Source organism: Kryptolebias marmoratus, linkage group LG19, assembly GCF_001649575.2.
Source record: "Kryptolebias marmoratus isolate JLee-2015 linkage group LG19, ASM164957v2, whole genome shotgun sequence".
Lineage (NCBI taxonomy): Eukaryota > Metazoa > Chordata > Actinopteri > Cyprinodontiformes > Rivulidae > Kryptolebias > Kryptolebias marmoratus.
The window spans coordinates 12,350,399-12,364,344 of record NC_051448.1 but is presented as its reverse complement, the minus strand read 5'-3'; the positions used below and the strand labels follow the sequence as shown (position 1 = coordinate 12,364,344).

The 13,946-nt window shown below is 44.1% G+C and overlaps 1 protein-coding gene across 5 annotated transcripts in view; it reads left to right on the top strand.

Moving 5' to 3' along the window:
- Positions 1-655: 655 nt before the first annotated feature.
- Positions 656-13,946, top strand: part of hbs1l (HBS1-like translational GTPase) — a 24,277-nt gene continuing 10,986 nt past the window's right edge. The window contains exons 1-6 of one of the 5 annotated variants that reach the window (XM_017427305.3): positions 656-993; positions 1,560-1,625; positions 1,976-2,107; positions 2,212-2,463; positions 2,949-4,350; positions 12,744-12,852. In XM_017427305.3, coding sequence (XP_017282794.2) covers positions 951-993; positions 1,560-1,625; positions 1,976-2,107; positions 2,212-2,463; positions 2,949-4,350; positions 12,744-12,747 — 1,899 coding nt within the window. In that variant the 5' untranslated portion in view covers positions 656-950 and the 3' untranslated portion in view covers positions 12,748-12,852. Of the gene's footprint in view, positions 994-1,559; positions 1,626-1,975; positions 2,108-2,211; positions 2,464-2,948; positions 4,351-12,743; positions 12,853-13,014; positions 13,257-13,946 lie in introns of those variants that run through there. The other 4 variants (XM_037981535.1, XM_017427304.3, XM_017427302.3 and 1 more) reach the window with 4 other exon arrangements.

The window sequence follows — 13,946 nt, the reverse complement described above, 5'->3', positions numbered from 1 at the left end:
AGCTGTTGGTTGGTTTAACTAATTATCATTATTCATAATAATATACTGGAACAAAAAGTCATAGCTGAAAAAGCGTTTCATTATTCAGTTTTTATTGATGTTAGACGATGATCCGATGCATGTAAAATTAATAAGGTGACGAAACACTCCGGTGGCCCCCCCACCTAGAAAATGAATCCGGCGCCACTGGTTTTAGCTGGTATTCTTATCCTTTTAGCTTTTATAGCGTTGTGGATCTTTTAGTTAGTGTTGCTCTCGTTTTAGCTTTTAGTTGGCCTTCTGCTTCTTTTAGGTTTTTGCTAATTTCTTTTTTCCTTTTAACTTTTAGCTGGTGTAATTATTTTTTGACTTTTAGTTAGTGTTTAGCTTCTTTTAGCTAGTGTTTCTCTCCTTTTAGCTTTCAGATAGGGGTCTGCTTATTTTAGGTTTTAGCTACTGTTGTGCATCTTTTTGTTAGTGTTACTCTCGTTTTAGCTTTTAGCTAGTCTTTTGCTTCTTTTAGCTTAAACAACTCTATTTTAGCTTCATCAGCAAAGTCATCCAGACCAGCTCTCGACATTTACACTGAAAATGCAATTTCTGTCGTGTCAGTCGTATTTTAGTTTATTCATAACTGCAGGCGAACAACCTCCAAGCGGAGCCGCAACCGGACGTGACGTCAGCGGAAAACCTTTAAGTTTAACTTTTTTTTTTTTAAACATTGTTTTGTAGCTTGCAAGAGTTAAGCTAATAGAGAGATACAGAAATACAGTTTTAAATTTAATTTCTCTATGTTTTCGGAGCAGCCAAATTAAAACCCGACGTCCACGCTCGCTGCTGGAAGCTGCTGCACACAATAAGCTGCGACCTGAATGTGGCAGCCGCCGGGGCGATGCACATGTCTGTGAGCTGAACAACAATCACACCAGGGGGGTGGGGGACCAGGGACAGAGGAGGACAAACAGGCAGACATGTCTCGCCACAGAAACGTCCGAGGTTACAACTACGACGAAGGTAGACGACTTCGCCCGGGCAGCCTTTTTTATTCCCTGCTTCGGCGCCGCGCCGCTGAACTCTTTAGCCGCTAAGCTAACGTTAGCGGCTAACGCTAGTTTGTTTAGCAGCCAAAATAACATTTTGCTGTCGTGTCACTTAGCACCAGGCGAAACCCAGATTAACCCCCCACCCCAGTGTATGTACTTAGGTAGAAAGAACAATGCTGGTTTTAATGACAAACCCTAAAACGAATGGTAACAACTTATGTTATTGTTGCTAGGGGAAGCTAACAAGCCTGTGTTTAAGCCTGTCTAAATGTGTTATTATACAGATTACATGACTATCCTCTGAATCTGCGGAATTATTAAGACTCAGACCAGGTTGTGAGCTGTTACAGTTGTTAAATGAATGAGCCTGGCTTTAAGGCTACAGTTTGTTGTGGATTTCTAAAATTGCTGACAAATCAAAGTGACAGCTGCTACAAAGGACAAACTAATGCAGTTTTGTAAACAAGTGGGTTATGGAGCAAAGGATGAAAGACACACATTTTAACCTTGTTTATTCTTTTTATTTTTTCCCTCTAGATTTTGAAGATGACGACATGTACGGGCAGTCTGTGGACGACGACTACTGTATATCACCAGCAACAGGTTGGTTATCAGGGATCTCAGTAGCCATTTATCTATATGTTTTGCGCAAGTTGGCAGGAAAAAAAATTGTGGATGACATTTTGGCCTTTCACTCTCGTCTCGGAACGCAGGGACGAAATTCCAAAACGTAGCTTTGTCAATTTAAATTTCTAGATTTCTCTGTGGTGAAGCTACCACCCACATTAGGTGTATAATGCACCAATCAGCCTGATGGGAGAAGGCTTGTGCTGTTTTAGCAGCTCAAATGTAAATAATGCCACTGGTTATCAAGGTTTTGAGTGATTGGTGTGTACTGCTGTACTGTATTTAAGTTGTGCAATAAGTTAATGCATTTATTTTTATTTACACAGCCAATCAGTTCATCTACTCACGTCGAGAGAGACAAGCACCGAAAGAGGAGCCTTTAGAGGAGGAAGAATATGAAGTTGAGGATATTCCCATGTCCCCTACCGTCGACCACAACTTTGACCCTCTTGATCAAGGTATTTTAAGTATTCAAGGGTCCAGAATTTCATGTTTTCTGAATCATTACATCCTGTGTAATCTGTAAAGATTGTGCGTCCAACCTGCACATTTCTCTCCGTAGCAAAGCTGTACTCGTGCCTGGACCACATGCGGACTGTGCTGGGGGACGCAGTGCCGGACTCTGTCCTGACCCAGGCGGCCGTTAAACACGGCTTTGACCCGCAGAGGGCACTGGACGCGGTACTGTCCGAGGACACCAGAACGGCCACGGTGAGCAGAAGCGCAAATGAAGAGCTGCCTTCAGCTTGCCGAGTTGGCCAGGACACGTCGCCTCTTCCACAAAGAGCCAAACAGGAGGCCGCGGCTGAGAAAGGTACGCCCGGACGGAGCGGATCAGAATACGACCACTCCTGATCGATCGGCTGTTGTCACAGGTTTATACATAACTGGTGCTTTTACTGATTTTAGTTTAGCCACAGATCAGCTTTAAACAAATAAAATGCCGCTGATACTTCTGTGTGTAACCACTAACTCTCTCTCTGTTTGCATCACTTGCTTTCACATTGATAAGATTTCTGTAATGCATTTACTTGTCTAATAATTAGTAATGAAGAATTTCTGTTCTCAAGATTCTTGGAAGTGCATCATATCAGATAATAATCAGATCTGCATCGTCACATTCTTACCAACAAGAAGCCTTAATTCACACGATGACACATTTAAGTAATGCGTATGTTTAACAAAGTGCCTTTTTCCTGTTTTTCTTTTGTCTCGAATATGTTATGATTCATCACTTCTGCTCTGTGATCGTCTTGTCCCTGCCTCTTCGACAACTCCACTTGGCTTTCGTAAGGTAAGGAGCCTGCTTGACAGCCTCTCACACAGACACTAACGCCTCACGTGAACACACACGGCCGAGTGTGCTGAACCTGCGCGACCTCTTATCTCACTGTGCGAATAGCGGCCGTGCGGAGCAAAGCCAAGAAAAGTCCCGCCAAGGCTTTAGCGGTGGCGCCAGTTTGGCTCAGCTCATGTCGGAGCACGGGCGGCGGGGTGAAACAGGAGCAGCCGACTCCGGGAGGAGTTCGGATGTTTCTCCATTGAGCGCGTTCCCCGTAGGCTCGATATCATCGTTGTCAGCGTTGTCCAATCAGAGCAGCCTTTCTCTTGGAACACTGGCATCGTTGAAAATCTCTCCACTGGCCGACGCATCAGCTCCCTCCATCCTTTCCGCCTCTCTGACTGATCTGTCCCTGAACAGTCCCAACATTGCAAACGCCTCTTTAGCTCCTCCCCCTGGGTTTGGAAGCCTCAGCTCCGTCCTGCATAGCAGCCAGCTCTCAGTGGCCGATCCTAAAGGAGGTCCTTCATTGGCCGATTTAATCCAGGAGCACTCGAACCACAGCCCAGCTATGAGTGACTCCCTGCTTCCCGCTGCCAGTGGGATTCCTTCTGTTAAAAGTGCTGCAGCACCACCGACACTTTCGCTGTCTGAGCTCGCTTCGCAGCATCAACTCAGAGGCGTTCACCCTCAAAGCAACGCGAAGCCCGCGAGCACGGTGACTCCTTCTTTTCTCGGTGGGACCGTGTCCTTGTCAGAGCTGGCCCTGCAGCATCGGACCAGCAGCTCCTTCACCCCCCATCGACCCGCCGGCACCGAATCACATGCGAGCGAGCTGAAGCAAGCACCTGGCCCCTCCGAGCTGCTCTCTTTATCGCTTTTCAGATCTGAACATAAAGGCGAAACCTCAACCACCTCAAATGGGTCACGACGCGCCCTCATCTCTCTTCTGCCACCAGCAAAACCAGAAGGGGCTGGCGCGTCGGCAGAGAGCACTACACGGGGCGGGACCGAGTGCGAGCTCGACCGCAAGCCATTCCGGCAAACCTCCGGGCGGTCTAAGCCGGGCCGCGCTATCGATCTGAGCGCCCTCATGGCCCAGGCGGGCAGCGACCTCCCCTCGCCGTCGTCGTCCCCGAGCCCTCCGGCCCTGGGGCGGCGGGGCCTGCAGGTTTTGGCGAAACCTTCGGTCTTCGCGATCACCTTGTCATTTCAGAGCCACAGGCGGCAGAGGAGGAGGAGGAACGACACGATGAAGGGGAAAATAAAAGCCCCACAGACACAAAGCGGTCACCAGACTTTCCACAGCAAACTGGAGGACAAATCCAAAGAGCACGATCTCCCAATCGTACCTTTCCGCTTCGACTCGCCCTCGCCCGACGACATTGTCCGCACCAATCAGAAGAAAGCTTTCACAAGGTAGATCTGAGGAAATAAGTCAGTTCGCTGTCTTAAGGTCGGCACTAAATTGCTTTTTTTTAAAAAAAATTAAAACCTCAGCTGGTTTTGCAACTGAACAACAAGAAAAAAAAAAAAAAAGGAAGTCAAACATTCTGCACTGAATAGATTCAACGTGAGCCTTTTAACTGCATCCTGGAAACATTTCAGCTGGACTAAAGCAACTTTCAGGACCAAGACAAACCTCCACAGATGTATAGTTTTTTTTTTATGGAGTTCAGCGTTCGTTCACGTTACACCTAGAATACAAAAGCCACATTCGAATTAAAAAAACAACAACATTTTGGCAGCTTTAATTGTAATTTAACAACTTTTAGAAAGCGCCCTGCTTGCGTTTGCTCCCTCGCTCTTGTTTTTCCACTCGGGAGTTTTTTTAAAATGTAAATCCTATTTTTGTATGATTTGACGCCAGAAGGCTTTTTAAAATTGTCTTTTTTGGGGGGGGGTAGGCTTGCAAAGCAGTTAGACGCAAGCTAAAGAAAGCTAAGAAATTTAAGTATTACACCTTTTTTTTCGTGTGTGTGTCTGAGCTGCACGAACTCTTGAATAGAGGAAAGAAGAGGTGGCTTTGTGTGCAGGTGCTCTGCAGCTATTGGAATATGGATCAGTTAACCATTGTACTGGTTTACTGCTGCTTGAGCTCTGCATCATGAGGTTGACTTTTTTTTTGGTTCGGAAGACACCTGGAGACTTTCCCATGAGTGAACAAGACACACACCTGCATCCACACACACACACACACACACACTCATACAGAAAATCGGGTGCTTTTCAGTATTTCGTGATAAATATTAGGATGTGAGCACCAGAAATATGAAGTTTACAGAATTAGCCGAGGTTATTGAAGCGAAGAGAGGCGTCCTCATTCGGTGCCTGAGATGAATTTGTCCATTTTTTTGAAATAAAGTTTACAGAATTTACGTACTCTGAAACTCTGCGTCTCGACGTGTGTTAAAGTTTTTATGTTTCTGTGGGTTAAAAAGAGGGAAAAAAAGGGTTTTAAAGCTAATAAATTGGTTCTATGCAGACAATTAAAAAAAAAACAATGTACATTCTCCATTTAATTTAATTAAATAATTTATTTTTCTAAATCTGAGTTAAGTTAGTTGGAAGTAAATAAGCAAATTGCTCATCGTTTGCCTGGGCGATGGACACGTTTCCTCGAGTTCAGGTCGTCTGAAGTGGCGTTCCGTGGAACGGCTCATGTCTCGCGTGTTGCCGGCGGCTTCAGTTCGAAGAAAAAGAGTTTAACTCGGGCCGGATTGACGAGCTAACGGCTAGTCGGAGTGGCCCCGAGACTAAAGTGGATTTCTGCCGTCTTCAAACGACTCTAATCTTTGAAACCTTTCCACAGAAACCCCTCTGCAGATGACTCGACCTCATACTTTGGAAGCGATTATGCAAATCAGATGTTATTTGTTTGCAGAAGTGTAAACATTTTCTGAAAGATTGTGTTTTTAAGACATCTAGTAAGTTTGAAATGGATGATTCATTTTAAAGAAGAGACACAGAGAACTTCAGGACTCTTTAGATGACGTGTAGATTAATGACGACTTTGAGTTTGTTGTCTTGACAACAAAAATCAGTAAGACAAGATATTATCTGCTATTATCAGATCGTTCAGTCCTCTTAAGTGTGAGCGTAGATGAAAGAGGCCGGGGGCGAGGGGGGTTAGTTAGGTGTGCGTAAACCTTCCACAGATGCAGAAATCGCCCCCCCCCCCTCGAGGTGTTAAACAAACCGGTGAGTCTGGAGGAAATGATAAAGAGCAGATAGTGGGGAAAATGACAAGTCGAGTCAAGCTGGCAATCAGCTCCGAGGGGGCAAACGTTTGGTGGCTAATTTAGTTGGGGAGGGGGCGGAGATGTGTTATTTTTGGTTATTTTTTAAAATTTTCTTTACTTCTTTAGGCAATCAGAAAGTGAGCCGATGTGTCATTAAGAAGGTGGAGGGGTGTGTCCAGCAGCGTCTCTGTCCTTTTTGTCTCGAGGCGAGTCGGGTGTGTGGGTTTCAACAGGAAGCTGCAGACTTGGAGAAAATGTCACCCCAAGCACACATCTACTGCACAGCAGCCGATCAGCTTGCTTTATGTGTGTGTGTGTGTGTGTGCGCACGTTCACCTCTCGCACCACCTACGTAGGAAAATCTGATCATGTCTCTTGACTTTCACAGCTTTGTCAAAGGCTTTGACAGATCAAATCGTTTTGTCTTTTACAGGCTCTGCATCTCTGCAAGGCGTACTTGTTGCACAAACACTTTTTTTTGTGTGCGCGCGTGTTTTAAAATGGTGCCAGCACTGGAAAATACCATCTCACTCACAACGAGTGGCCCAAAGAAAGCAGAAAGCAGCTGCATTCAGACCTGTGCGCCATTGATGCCGCTGCTTTGTTGTGGCGCAGATGTGGAAGGAAAAAAAAACAAAAAAAGGAAATAAAATGGGTTTTTACTTGTGTGGAAATTGTCAGAAATTCAGGGGACATTTGTGAAGGCATCTAGATGTGCGGTGAAATTTATCAAAACATTTTCAAACTCTTCATAGTTCATGTTCTTTTTTACTTTGCTCCTACTTTAACATTTATCCTTTGAACAAAAAAAGACTCTTCATGCAAAACTAATTAGCTTAAAGGTTTTGCATCGTTTTTTTTTGTAATTGGCAAGAAAAAAATCCAACTATGCCCTCAGATATGCTGAGCTGTTTTGCCTTTTTTTTTTACATAATATACAATCCCAGTTTATAATTACAGACAGATGAGTATCAGTAGTTTAGAAGCCCTGAAAAGAGAACACAACGGTGCAGAAAAATATTAAAATTAGACCAAATATGACACGACAGCAGCTGTTCGTTTTTTTATTTCAATGAAGCTTTAATGATTAACGTCAGGTACACGAAAGGAGAACGTCAAACGGTTTCAGTCACGTTTTTATACAACTTGATTCAGATTTCAAGTTTGAATAATCAGATCCTTTCTTTGGATCCTTCTGACTTTTTTTTCAATCTTTTCCGAACACTTCTATCTGGATTCATGACGAAAAGCGATTTAGTGCTGCCCTGTTTTCTAAAATCACTTCCTTTTTTTTTTATGTAGCAAATGTTCAAAAGATTATTATTAAAAATCTGTTCAGATTCAGGCAGCATCTAAACCATGACTTCCTTTCACCCACGCGTTTTGTCACACTGGTTTGGCTCGGTCTCTGCTTATATTAGAAGTTAATGAGTGGACTTGGGGATTTATTTAAACCATACAGTGCAAGGATTCAAAAAAAAAAAAAAGTTGGGTTTGTTGTATAAAATGTAAATGAGTGCAATGAATTGCAAATTTCACAAAAACATTTCTAGGAGAGAAAAAAATAAGGTAATTTTGGATTTGATGGCGGCAACACGTCTCAGAAAAAGTTGGGACAGGAGCAGCAAACGGCTGTAAAAGTTAGTGGTACAAATCAGAGACGGCTGGAGGACTGGGGATAAAAAGAGCGTTTTAGAGAGGCTGACTCTGTCAGAAGTAAAGGTGGGCAGAGGTTCACCAATGTTCCAGGAAACTGAGAACCTTGAATGTCTCATCATCTGCAGCTCATAACAGATTTCATGAATCTGAGCTCAAAGGTCTGATTCTGTTCTGGACATCAGTGCATGGACTCAGGAACACGTCCACACATCATCGACTGTAAGCACAGCTCTCTAATGCAGGTTAAAGCTCTATCGTGCAAAGAAGAAGCCAGATGTGAACACCGTCCAGAAACGCCTGGACCACAGCTCCTTTAAAATGGACTGAGGCCAGGGAAGATGGTGCTAAACCCCATGATGCTTTCATTACAACGTGTCTGTCTACGAGTCCGTTCAGACTTCTGACCAACTGAAGACATTTCATGCATCATGATATGAAAAATCCAGCAAAGACCCAGAACTGTAGAACAGCTGGAATCCTCCATCAGACCAGAATGGGACAACAATCCCTCCAAAACCTCCAGCAGCTGCTCTCCTCAGCTGACTGATGGTAGAAGAAGAGAGGATCCCTTTTTTTTTTGTTTTTTATTTATTTTTAGGCTGAAATTTTCCTGCTTTTGAAATTTTCAGAAACCGAAAAATCAACCGAAAGATTGATATTTCACATTGAGTAATCTCACACCCCCTAATTTATCTATTTATTTATTTTTCTGCACGACCATTTGAAATTTTCTGTCTTCCGACACTTTCCAGCCTTAAAATCTTGCCACCCTGGGCCGTTTTAGCTCATACAAGCCGGGATAGGGACGCGTTAGGCAGACGCGTCGCTCATCTCCAGATGTGCAGTCAAACCACGACTGGATTAACCGATTTAAACAGCTAAAACCAAGACTTGTACTTCGCTCAGAGCCCTTTATGAACGGCATCAATGGAAACCCAACCTGTGTAAATTTTAGGTTTCATTTGGGAATTCAAAAACCACCGGCCGTGACACTTTAGGTGCTCATTTTCTGGGTAGGTGGGAGTAGGGGATGTTCAGACTGCTGTGCTCTTGTGACTCATCTCGAAAAAAAAAAAGAGGGTCATCCGGGTCCCGCTCAGAGCTCCGTCCCTCAGTTACCACTCTCGTTTCCTTCGAAATCATTTTCATTCATGCTTTCAATATTTTCAATATGAATGAAGCTGCATTTCCAGTCAGAGTCGCCGGCGTGTTTATTTTTATTTTTATTTCTGCAACAAAGGACGCTTTAAAGAGAGTTTGACTAAAATAAATGCATTTCACATTTACTCTGACCTGAAATACTTAGCTGCTGTACTAATTTGACACAACTTGCGTGTATAAATACTAGCACAGAGTCCTGTCTACAAGTGTTGACTCAGATCAGGTCTTTCCCTCTTAAGGTGAGGAGTTGAACATAATTCTTGTTTTTATGCCCTTTAGCGGCCTCAAGTGGTGGGGCCCCTCAAAATACACCAGGCTTTGGTTTGTTTTTGGGTTTTTTCTTTCTTCCGTTTTTATTGTGATGACCAAAACGGTGGGTAATCATAAATTTAAGGAACGAATTCCTTGATGGAATGCATATCACCCGCCGCCTTTTCATGCCGGAGTCTGCTGAGAAATGGCGGCGGTGTTGCCCGTTTGGGTCCAACCCTGGCATTATTAAAATGTGCCATTCATTGGGGACGACCGTCTGCCGTGGCCACAACGAAGGTTAGCTCACGGTTAGTTCCAACAACTGGTTGCGTTTTGAACAGCCCGTTTTTTGTTTTTTTGTTTTTTAATGATCTTGGTTTATTTTCTTGTGCACGGGTTTGCAAAGCTGCTCACTTTCTACCACCCGCACCCCACCTGGCGTTTCTGATTTAGCAGATCTTGACCACTGGTTTAAACATTTTATTATGAATCATTCGCCTGGTTTTTCGAGCCGGACCTGTTTTCCGTCAGAGCAGAGCCCTCGTGCTCTAGAGGCAGGTTGGAGATGACTGTGTGACTGTTTTAAGAGCAAATCTGTCGAATACGTCCAAAACCCTGGTGACAGGACAGCGAGCCTCTGCGGCCCCAAGCGTGGACACTGAGGACCCCCTCGAATGGTGCGAGACATCTTGGCGACTCCCTCCTTGATGCTGTTTACCAAGCAGCCACCAGCAGTCACAGCCCAGTGACAAACCACCTTTCCTGTCTTTACTGTGTAAAATAAGATAAAGTAACTCTTGTCTCTCACAGAGCTCGACTGACCACATTGACCTCGCTGAAAACAGATGCTAATGGAAAGTTTGCAGCTCCGTTTTGTTACTCCTAATTATTATTTGAAGTTCTTTAGGTTCAAAATTGAGCTCAGCCTCTATAAATTTTGACTTGAGGATACCAGTTGTAGTTTATCCTCCGATCTGTCCAGCTCTTCATGAGGTATTTTGCTAAAAGTCAGGCAGTCGGTGCCAAAGTTTAAACAACGCTGTAGCCCTCAGAGTGTGTGTTTGGGATGACTCTCAGCTACTAGGAGTCCAAGTTTGAGCTCAGAGTCTGTAAAACAGGTCGAGCTGCAGCCATCTTTGTGTCTGCTAAGGTCACTCGGCTGCGGCTTTTTAAAGACAAAGCGGCAGCGAAACACCCGACGGAAAATAACGTCAATTTCTACTTTTTATGATCCGAGCAGAGCTCCGTCCTGCTTTCCTTTGGGCCTGCACTGACTTCACCCCTACGTGGCTGCAGGGCTTAGTGTTCGTTTCATTTCTCTCCTGTCAGCACACCGGTGTGTGTGTGTGTGTTTGAAGCAGGGGAAAAGGGACGCGCAATGTTTGCAGATCCTGGGCGGACTCCTTGTTTTTCGCGCTCGGAAGTTGGGCCCTCGGGGCCAAAGCGCACGAACGACTCAAAAGCAAGGGTCCCCTTGTTCTGGAGAAATCCTGTATGGGAAGATGCCAAGAAAAGAAGTCTACCTCACAGTCCAAACAGTGTGAGGAAGATATCCTGCTCCAAACAGCCCGGCGAAGTTGTTTTCACGCAGTTGAAAGCTGCCCTGAGGCCAACTCCAGAAAAAAAAAAAAAAGAAAAGAAAAGTTTGCTGTTTCATTGTTTACAAAAGCATTACTGGGCTTTGACAGAGCAACACATTAGTTGGTTAAGATGGCTGATTAAGGATCTCGGGGGGCGGTGTAGTCTGACATCAGATAACAGCTTCATCTGCGGTTTGTCAAACATGTGGCCGTTAGTATTTAGCTGATCCTAAACTCTCCTTAATCTCATCTTTTTAGCCATTTAAAAAAAAAAATTGAACTTAACTTTGAACTGGATTGTGTCAGTTTGGAAACCTCTAAATCAGGGACCAAAAAAAAAAAAAAAAGCCCCCAGCTGCAGGAAGGACTAAAATTCCCCACAGAGTAAGGTTTTTTTTTTTTGTTTCTCATGTTTCAACTTACTGGAGGGACAGGTGACACAGATTAGGATATATATATATATATATATATATATATATATATATATATATATATATATATGTTTATTTGTCTGAATACCATTTTACTCTTAGCTTGTGGTTGTATTTTTTTTTATTTTTTTAGACCCTTTTTTGATAGAAGAAGGAATAAAAGAAAGTCCAAGTTTGCGTTTGCGACGCACCCCTCCTTTATTCCCACGCGCCGACCTGGAAAACTGCAGTGCCCGTACTTTAAGCAGGGAAAGAAAAAAAAAAAAACGCCTCATCAGAGTGCAGAGAGGTGTCTATATCAGTGTTTCAGAATGAAAGGGACTTTTTCTCTCATGCAGGACGAGTCATTCAGAGAGTTCTCGGTTAGAGAAAGTCCATTAATATGCTGCTGAATCACACCTCTTTCCTCTCATTTTCCCTCGGGGTATTTTATTTTATTGCATTTCTGTATTAGTGTGTGCGCCTTAACTAGAGCTCGATCTTAATGAAAATGCATTTTGAGAGTAAAAGAAGTCGCAAACTGTCCCACAGCTCGAGCTCTGCAGCAGAATCACTCAGGATGTCAGCCCTCTGACACGAATTGCATTTTGGAAGTTGAAAGCGGTCAACCAATCCTCAGTTGGTCTTTTTTTTTCTTTCTTTCTTTTCTTTCATCAGTTATGAACGTATATGTGACAAAGCACACATTCACATCCAACCCTTGTGCTTGCTGAGTTGACACCTTCTTTTTTGTTTTTTTTTTCCTTTTGCAAAAAGATTCATTCTGCGAAATGCTGCGTCACACCGATCTATTTACGTGGAGACGGGAGGCAACGGCCACTTCTGAAATTAACCCTCCACGCGCCAGGATGTCAGATGCAAACAGACACATGCAAGTGTGCAGTAGGCTCGACTGTGCAGCCCAGTCTGAATGAATCAGAAACCCGTTGATTATGACTGGAACCGGTGGCCATTTCGGGTTCGGGATGACGAGGCGCTTACCTCAAGAAGTCTCACTGCCACAGAATTACGGGCTTCCAATCAGATAGATGGGAGGTTCAGGGTTGCCGTGTACTCTCACTCTCAGTGGTACGCCGTCCACACCGGCGTGCAACCGTGGCAGCTTTTTGTATCAGCTGTATTTGTTTCAACACCAGGAGAAGGAATTGCATTTCTGACTAATTAGGCTGCACTATAAGGCATAAACGAGTTGGCTTTCCTTTGAAAAGGAGAAAGAATTAAACGTCTTGATTATGTGTTTGAAATAGAAAAATTTCCTGCTTTGAGACATTGCAACTCTGAGGTTGCTCCACTTACTGTGACCTACAAGTGGAAATAAAAAAACAACAACAAAAAAAAAAGATTGGCATCAAGATAATCTCAACACACTAATCCCAGACTTGAAACGTTCTTTTTTTTTTTTTTTTTGAAGATAATCTTGAAAGCTGTTTGTTGAACATGATGGGGAATCATGGATGTTTCTTTCTTGTGTTCATTGCTCCTCTTAGCTAAAAGCAGAGACGTGTCTCACAGTAAGCTGGATTCTGAAGTGGTCCCCAAAGTGGCCCGCATGACCGTTTCCGGGAAGAAGCAGACGATGGGGTTCGAAGTTCCCAGGTATCTCCGTCCACTCTGCGCTTATGTGCGCAAAATCCCGGGAGCGCAAAGCTAACGGGAATCGTGTTTTCAGTGAAATCGCTGTGTGTCTTGAGGAGTTTTAAAATCTTCGGACACGGGTTCGTCTTCTGCCTGCAGCTAAACGTGAAATTTGCTCCTCAGCGCAGGCGAGAACGGCCTCGCCGCCACTTCCGTCCGACGAGGCGGCAGCCCCGAGAACGCAGCCGTCCCCGAGTCTGCCTCGAAGTGTCCCGAGACGCCGTCCAAGGGATCCAACGGGGATGAGGCCTCCGCCGGCGCCACACCGGGACGCTCCTCTGGGAAGACGCGGCAGGCGATCAACATCAAGGCCGAACTGGAGAAGAGACAAGGGGGAAAACCTCTGTTAAACTTGGTGGTTATAGGTAGGATGCAAATACAGTAAGAGGCAAAATATCTGCTAACATGAAACTTGATGGTAGCCTAAAGCTAGATTAAAACGATCAGCACACCTGCAAGTATTGACTAAAAAACAAGTTTTTCACACAGATATTTCAGCTGAAGCCCATTTTCTTACCCCAGTGGGGCCCAATCCTGGTCCTGGAGGGCCACCATCCTGCATGGATTAGATGTTTCTCTGCTCTGACTTGGTTTGAATGACTGAGTGATTAACAGGCTTCTGCAGAACTTAAAGACCTGCTGAAGAACAGAGAAACATCTAAAACCTGCAGGATGGAGGCCCTCCAGGGCACCGCTGCCGTGCACCAAGAGCTCCCCTTTCAGTTCAAGTCAGAAAGAGTAAAGAGTCTTCAAGATGTCAAAATGTAATTTGTTGCCAACTCTTTTTACATAAACAGGCATGATATCGACGTGCCGGTATTTGGTGGAAGATTAGTTATTATTATATTTTTTTAATGCTTGTTAAAGATAAATGGCAAAGATGCCAAACAAATAGGACTGGACTGCATCAAACTAAACATTACAATAGATTTAGTGTCAGTATAAATTTGTGAGTTTCTTTTTTTTCTTTTTTGCAAACACAGCTCATAGCCATGCATTTCAAAGTGTGGCCCTTTGCCTTTTGTTTTACACCTGGAAAAAATAGGGGGGGGGGG